Source organism: Triticum aestivum, chromosome 3A (assembly GCF_018294505.1).
Source record: "Triticum aestivum cultivar Chinese Spring chromosome 3A, IWGSC CS RefSeq v2.1, whole genome shotgun sequence".
NCBI lineage: Eukaryota > Viridiplantae > Streptophyta > Magnoliopsida > Poales > Poaceae > Triticum > Triticum aestivum.
The window spans coordinates 702,397,611-702,405,356 of NC_057800.1; the positions used below are offsets into that span (position 1 = coordinate 702,397,611).

Consider the following 7,746-nt stretch of genomic DNA (forward strand, 5'->3'; position numbering starts at 1 on the left):
CCCCACCTGGACTTTGCCAGACAATGATTTGGCGGCGGCGGCGACAGCATGGAGGCAGCGTAACCCTAGATGGGTTTCAGTGAACCATGATACATAATTGCTTTCTGATCTGAACAGCGAAATTAACACACTCAACTTTTTCTCTCTAAAAATAATAATGCCTCACATCTATTGACCAGCCATAGGCAGAGCATGACAAGGACATGGGTGTACATTTGTAAACTCATTAGTTTCTAAACAATAGTTCAAATCTCCTAATTAATGTTATAATTAATTAGTAGAATACCATCTTTTTTAGCCACGCACATCCAATTTGAAAATCTTGCCTCCGCCACCGAACCTAGCGGTACATACTACCATGTAAAATAAAATAAATGAACATGAGGCTCCCTAGGGTCCGGTCATCTTTCACCTCCTGAACGGGACGATGGAGCATCGCCGTTCTTGCCTCTCCATCGCCAGAGATAACCAGTCGTTGTTGATTATGGACGAGCAGTCGCCATGTCCACACTCCTAACAAACTACTGCCCCGGAGGAGAAACCACCATACTAGATATTCTTATGGTAGATCAGGTCTTCCCCGCACTCCCATGCCAGTTGTGGAAGAGGAGGGGTGGCGACCTACCCACCAGATGAGAGGTGCTAGCATGGTGCCTCCAGAAAATCTCCTCTCTAGGTTTTGGAGAGGAGAGTATGGTTTCGGAAGAACATCTAATGATGTTAGTTAACAAGATGGGTCATCATCTCAAGCAAGGCCAAAATTGTTTCCTCTCGTCCCCATAAGTGACTCCCAAGTGACCGGGGTTTCCCTGCCTCCGGCGGTGGCGCTACCAATATGCCTCATGTCCTGTGGCCTTATGGTCATGGAGGCGACTTGCCGCGTCAGAGGGCTCCCTAAAAAGGAGGAAGGTTCTCCCCACGCAGCCCCCGGCCCGGCAGTGCATCTAGCATCATTGGAGGACGTGTGGAGGTGTGTCTCCGACAGGTCTCATGGGAGTTGATCGGTGATGGCTCGAGAATTTTGAATATTTGAGATGAGTTTTCATTTGGTTTTCAACGGATTCATATAACATCTCCTTTATTTCTAATGCTAATCCTCCAAGAGATAAGAAAACCCATTTTTCCATTGTTCCAAGTCACCTTAAATAACCTCACCTCCATCTTTCATAGCATTGCCTTTATTTTCCATGTACACCCCAGCGAGTGACTCCGTCATCACTAGGTAACAATGAGTGAAGATATTTTTAGTATGCGAATTTAGAAGCCCACATCCAGATTTCTTTAAATAGACACTTTTTAGTTTTACCAACAAAATTAGATGAATATGAGTGCCAAATGATGGATGGCTCCAACGGCACAGGGACCTGCTAGGTGGTCTCCCCCACCACCAGGTTGGGCTAAACTAAGTATTGTTGCAAGCTTTGGCCTCTTTTCGTGCTCCGCAGCCTTCCGAGCAGTTGGGAGGAACTGCAGGGGAGGAGTGCTAATGGCGGCTGCGGTAACTAGTCGGTGATGTCATGATCCTGATGAAGTGGATGGATTAGAGTGTGTGGAGGGCATTAAACTTTTCCGGGAACGAGCTATTATGTCTTCGATCATTGAGTCGGATAGCTTGTCACTCATTAAGATCATTGCTATGTCACAATTACAGGGAGGTCTTGGGGATGATATCGTTGTTGCGGAATGTTCTATACACCATAGGGAGAAAATAAAGGTGCTCACTCTTTGGCGCAGGTAGCTTCTAGGAGTGCAAACTGATCCATCTGGATCCTAGATGTACCATCTGCTATTATATGCAGTATTATCAATTAATGAAACCCCTTGTTCGGACAAAATACTAGCTTTGTTGAAAAATTATGTTGAGCTCCTAGACAGTTCAACAAAAACTATTGGAGACTGGAGAACAATATTCATCTTGAAATGAAATGAAATTTGAGAATTTCGGAAAGTCTAAGAACAACCACAACTATCAATAAAATGACAAGCTTTCAAAAAAAAATCAGTCCATGACTTCACAAAATAAGTAAGAATTTTGACCCCAAAAGAAAGGAATTTTGGAGAACCATACTTAAAAAGATATGTCAACATTGAAAGGACAACATTGGAATAACAATTTCTGCCATTGTGATCAATGGAAATGAAGTTCCAAAGTTCTAAAGATAACTTTCTAATCAAACAAGTGGATCATGCAACAAAAATGAAAATGTAATGAAAATATAAATATAAGAAAATTAGATCGTGCACCTTCCCACCATTCATGACTTCATGGCGTAAAGTCATGATAGGTGCGACATAGTAGCGCTTGTGATGATCACCACTCGCTCAAGGCAATGTGTGGATGACCGAGGACGTGAAAGATATTGGGGTGTGGTTTCACAATGGGGGTTCATAGCCTTGGAACTCCCTAGAGGCACTACCTAGCGACAGAAGTTTATGCAAAACGAAACCGGTGGATGTGATTTATATGTTACATGACTGGTGCCTTTAGTGAAACGACATGTATGATTGAAATGATAATTTTCGGCATTTAACCATAAGTGAGCAACTTATGTTACATAACCATAACACGTGCAAAGAGCTTCCATTGCAAGTCATTTGGCCAAAATATTGGTATATAACTTAATACATATAAATAGTGACACATTGACATGTAACATTCTTGGAATATATCATAAACACTAGTACATTTTCCACAAGAACAATAAAGCCCTTATTTGATAATATGTAAGATAATAACAAATAAATGAAAAAAGAGTCACAGTACATTAGGTTGGGCTCCATTATTTTAGATTCCTTGCATGAAGGGACTAGGGGTAGGCATTGCCATACCCAGATCCAGCACCTTTACCTGCACCATGCCCACCATTTCTTCCTCCGCCATTACCACCACCGTTTCCACCAGCATCTGCATTTGTACTACCTTGTCTATACCAATTGTTAGTAGCAGTAGCTGAGCCAGAACCAGTGCCACTACCAGCCCCATACCCACTAGATCCTTGATAACCACTAGCTTGCCCTCCACCACCACCGCCACCGGCACCGCCAGCGCTAGTATATCCACCATAGCCGCCACCATAAGGATATGAAGATCCTTGACTATATTGACTAGAACCGGAGCCAGAGCCGGACCCGCTACCATATCCAGTTCCACCATTTTGGCCGCCGCCTCCACCGCCACCTCCACCTCCACCACTTGCATGGCTACCACTATTAGAACTCACGCCAGACCCAGTTCCACTCCCAGCACCTGAGCCACCACCACTCACAGTTCCCCCACCCTCTCCTCCTCCCGCTCCCGTTCCTGTGGCGCTTCCACTGCCGAATCTAACCACCCTTGCAGCATTGGCCAGTCCAATGCTCAAGAGGACAACATAGCCGAGGGCTACTAGCTTTGTGCCTACCATTGTGTGTGTTTTATGGAAGTGTGTACTCTTGCAAGATGAGGTGAGTTCCAAGTGAAAGATCGTATGGACATTTATAGTGGTGCTTGCGGCCATGCATGCTGGGGGTGGAGGTTGGAGGAGTACTCGAGGTTGGAGTTTTTGACAAAGTCATGTCTGAACTCAAGTGGAGGCTTAGAATAATTAGCGCCTTAATTGGTGCAGGTAAAAGTAAACGATGATGACTGACTGCTAATCGTGATCGCATCAGAGTGGGTTCAACAGTTGTAAGACACATGCAAGCATCCACTGACGAGCAGAGGAGCGAGGCAACCTCGAAGTTTCCGTAGTTCGGTTTGGAGTGGAAGTAAACGACGACTCCGCCCATGTAATCGAGTCGTTGGGTCAAGTAGCCGTGCATGAAGAATTGATTAGCAGATGATCAAGTTCAAGTGGATGGCAAGATCCGTATAAATGCTTTAGCTCTAATGTCCTTCCTAGTATTAGCAGATGATCAGTACACCGTATTGATGCCCGGACTAGTTCAAGTTAATAGCTGAACAGGTTGTATTCCGGCGAGATGCTCTAGCTTCAAAGGTTCTGAACCCGAGATACATTACACAGCTGCTTCTTCATCAACTGAACGAAAATGTACGGCAACGCTGCTTTGTGAGCCGAGATGATGTAGCAAGTAGTGGTAGTCGGAGCACCAAACAGCAAAGGGAAGCAGCCGGCACTGCCACGCCAGCAAAATCTACAAACCCTCACCTCATCAGATAGATAGGCCGACAAAAATCAACGACAGCAAGCCATGGAACCGTCGAAGCCGACATTGTCGAGATGGGGAGGCTCGAGGAAATTTTATTGGCCAGACCGACGGCACTGTCACGCAATTCTTAGTAAAAGCACCAAAGAGGGGAATACTAGAGATCCATATGGTAGATCGGGGCTTCCCCGCCCTCTCATACCAGACGTGGAGGAGGCAGCAACCTACTGCCGGACAAGAGATGGTGGCGTGATGCATCTAGAAAATCACCTCTCTTGAGTTTGAGAGGCGAGAACGGTTCCAGAAAAACTGGTGGTGCGGTTAGTTAACTAGATGGATGATCACAAGTAACATAATTAACTAGTTTTGCTTTTGCAGACAAAACTTACTATCTATTCATCTTCAATCATGGCAGTACAACAAACAGTAGAAAAAAATAAAAATTACATGCAGATTCATAGACCATCTAGCGACGACTACAAGCACTGAAGCGAGCCAAAGGCGCGCCGCCGTAAATTCCCCTCCCTCGTGGCGCTGGTTTTTTTTACATAGCAGTAGCACGGGGGCCCGCGCTACTGTTAGGGCGCTACAGCTATTATTTAGCAGTAGCGCGTTTCTAAACAAGCGTTGTAGCTAAAATACTTAGTAATAGCGCCTCTTTCTCTACCAACACTACTACTATGATCACATAGTAGTAGCGCTCTATTTTCTCCCCGCGCTACAACTAGGTAAATAAAAATAAAAAATAAAAAAAGGAGTCAGAGGCAATATTCATGGAAATCAAGACAAATCCAGTGCAAATAAACTAAGTTCACAGAACCATCTCACAAGCATTAACGACAAATACCACATTTAATATAACCACACAATCTCACAAACTCATATATAGTAGTCAACAATGCATGGATAGATCATAGTTGATAAGTCTACTAGGTAGTCATACTAGCATATATACGGTTCAGCAGCCACACGCCTGCATGGATAGATCTCACAAGCATATGTAGTTCTAGATGATATCGATGACGACCATCATCCTCAAGCCTGGGCGGTGGGTGTTCCTGATAGTAATTAGGATTGCCTTGTTGGAAATATGCCCTAGAGGCAATAATAAAAGGATTATTATTATATTTCCTTGTTCATGATAATTGTTTTTTATTCAAGCTATAATTGTGTTATCCGGAAATCGTAATACATGTGTGAATACATAGACACCAACATGTCCCTAGTAAGCCTCTAGTTGACTAGCTCGTTGATCAACAGATAGTCATGGTTTCCTGACTATGGACATTGGATGTCATTGATAACGAGATCACATCATTAAGAGAATGATGTGATGGACAAGACCCAATCCTAAACATAGCACAAGATCGTATAGTTCGTTTGCTAGAGTTTTTCCAATGTCAAGTATCTTTTTCATAGACCATGAGATCGTGTAACTCCCGGATACCGTAGGAGTGCTTTGGGTGTACCAAACGTCACAACGTAACTGGGTGACTATAAAGGTATACTACGGGTATCTCCGAAAGTGTCTGTTGGGTTGACACGGATCAAGACTGGGATTTATCACTCCGTATAACGGAGAGGTATCTCTGGGCCCACTCGGTAATGCATCATCATAATGAGCTCAAAGTGACCAACTGTCTGGTCACGGGATCATGCATTACGGTACGAGTAAAGTGACTTGCCGATAACGAGATTGAACGAGGTATTGGGATACCGACGATCGAATCTCGGGCAAGTAACATACCGATTGACAAAGGGAATTGTATACGGGGTTGCTTGAATCCTCGACATCGTGGTTAATCCGATGAGATCATCGAGGAGCATGTGGGAGCCAACATGGGTATCCAGATCCTGCTGTTGGTTATTGACCGGAGAGCCATCTCGGTCATGTCTACATGTCTCCCGAACCCGTAGGGTCTACACACTTAAGGTTCGGTGATGCTAGGGTTGTAGAGATATGAATATGCAGTAACCCGAAAGTTGTTCAGAGTCCCGGATGAGATCCCGGATGTCACGAGGAGTTCCGCAATGCTCCGGAGGTGAAGAATTATATATAGGAAGTGCAGTTTCGGCCATCGGGAGAATTTCGGGGGTCACTGGTATTGTACCGGGACCACCGGAAGGGTCCCGAGGGTCCATCGGGTGGGGCCACCCATCCCGGAGGTCCTCATGGGCTAAAGTGGGGAGGGGAACCTGTCACATCCCTAGTCTGGTATGACTTAGACTAGCTAGCTATTTGTGCATCATATTTAAATTTCATTTAAATTTGAAATGAGGATTGGTGGAACCCTCAGAATCATTTTTGAAAATGACCTAAATAAAAATTTCTCCAAAAGGGTCCAAGAAAATGCTCATGATGCCCTCTAAAAATATTGGACAGAGATAAAAATCAAAACAATATTTTTAGGAGCTCATGGATATTTATTTTGGCCATTTGGATTAATTCGATAAATATTTGCATTGGAAATATATTTCTATATATATGAAATATGGTCCAAAAATTATGCCAATTATAAAAGAGCTCTGGAATAATATATCTAGCTCCTGCAAAAATTGGCATAATAAAATTAAATGATTTAATATATTTGTTAAATCAAACAAATGTCAGAAAAAAATAGAAAAACAGAAATAATAGAAGGAGGGGCTTACCTGGGCCTCCCCTCCCCTGTGCGGCCCAGCTGGCCGGCCCAGCCGACTGGCTAGCGCCAGTCGTCCTCCACCTCCCGCCAGGAGGCCAGAGGCGTGTGGCCGGCGCGTGCGCACCGCCGTGCCGCCACGGCACCTGCCTGCCTGTCCTCCCCTCAACGCCTGGACGTCCGGAACGTCACCACGCGCTGCCCCGCACCGTTCTCACTCTCCCTCGCCCTCCTCTTCTCCCCCTGCTCTCTCTCCCTCTCACCCGAGCACCACCGCCGCCGCCGACGGGCATCTCCGTAGCCACCGGTCTCCCCTCACCTCCCCGACACGCCCAGGAGCTCCGCTTCGTCGCCAGCTACCTCCTCGCCGAGCCAAGCAAGCCGGAGTGCCCCGAGGAGCCACCATCGCCATCGTCTTCCTCCTCGGGCTCCGCCGTCCGCCGCCGTCGATTCGCCGTCACCAGGCCTTCCCCGACCCCGCTGTGCTGCTCTGCGTGATCGCGGTGAGCTCCGCCGCCGTTCCCCTCTCTTCTCCCTCCCGTTCCCGTGCCGTAGCGCCGCTCCCCACCACGGCCGAAGCCCCTCGCCGCCGTCCACGTCGCCGCCGCCGTCTCGGCCCGCCTCCGCCCAAACCAAGCCTCCCTCCGCGTTCCTGGTGCCACGAGGGTGCCGACGGGCCCCTCAGGTGGCCTCCCCGTGCCCCGCAGCCCGATCCCGCTCGCGCCCGAACCCCGGCCGCCGCCGCGAGCCTTGCTCCGGCGAGCTCCGGCCGTCCCCGCTCCTCCCACCTGTCCCACCAGATGCGCGAGAGCCCGGGCTACGCCCCGGTGCTCTCAGACGCCGTCCCCGTGGCCTTTGGCGCGGACTCCGCCGCGTCCAGAGGTCGCCGGCGACGAGCCCCCGTCGCCTGAGCCCTGCCAGGTGGGGCCGGCCCGTCAGGTGATTAGCTTAGTGCTAATCA

The 7,746-nt window shown here is 47.4% G+C and overlaps 1 protein-coding gene across 1 annotated transcript; it reads right to left on the minus strand.

The window, feature by feature from the left end:
• Positions 1–2,643: 2,643 nt before the first annotated feature.
• On the minus strand, positions 2,644–3,426 carry LOC123059259 (glycine-rich cell wall structural protein 2-like). The gene has a single exon (XM_044481864.1). The coding sequence runs from the start codon at positions 3,402–3,404 to the stop codon at positions 2,808–2,810; it is 597 nt and encodes a 198-aa protein (XP_044337799.1). The 5' UTR covers positions 3,405–3,426; the 3' UTR covers positions 2,644–2,807.
• Between the last annotated feature and the right edge of the window lie 4,320 nt (positions 3,427–7,746).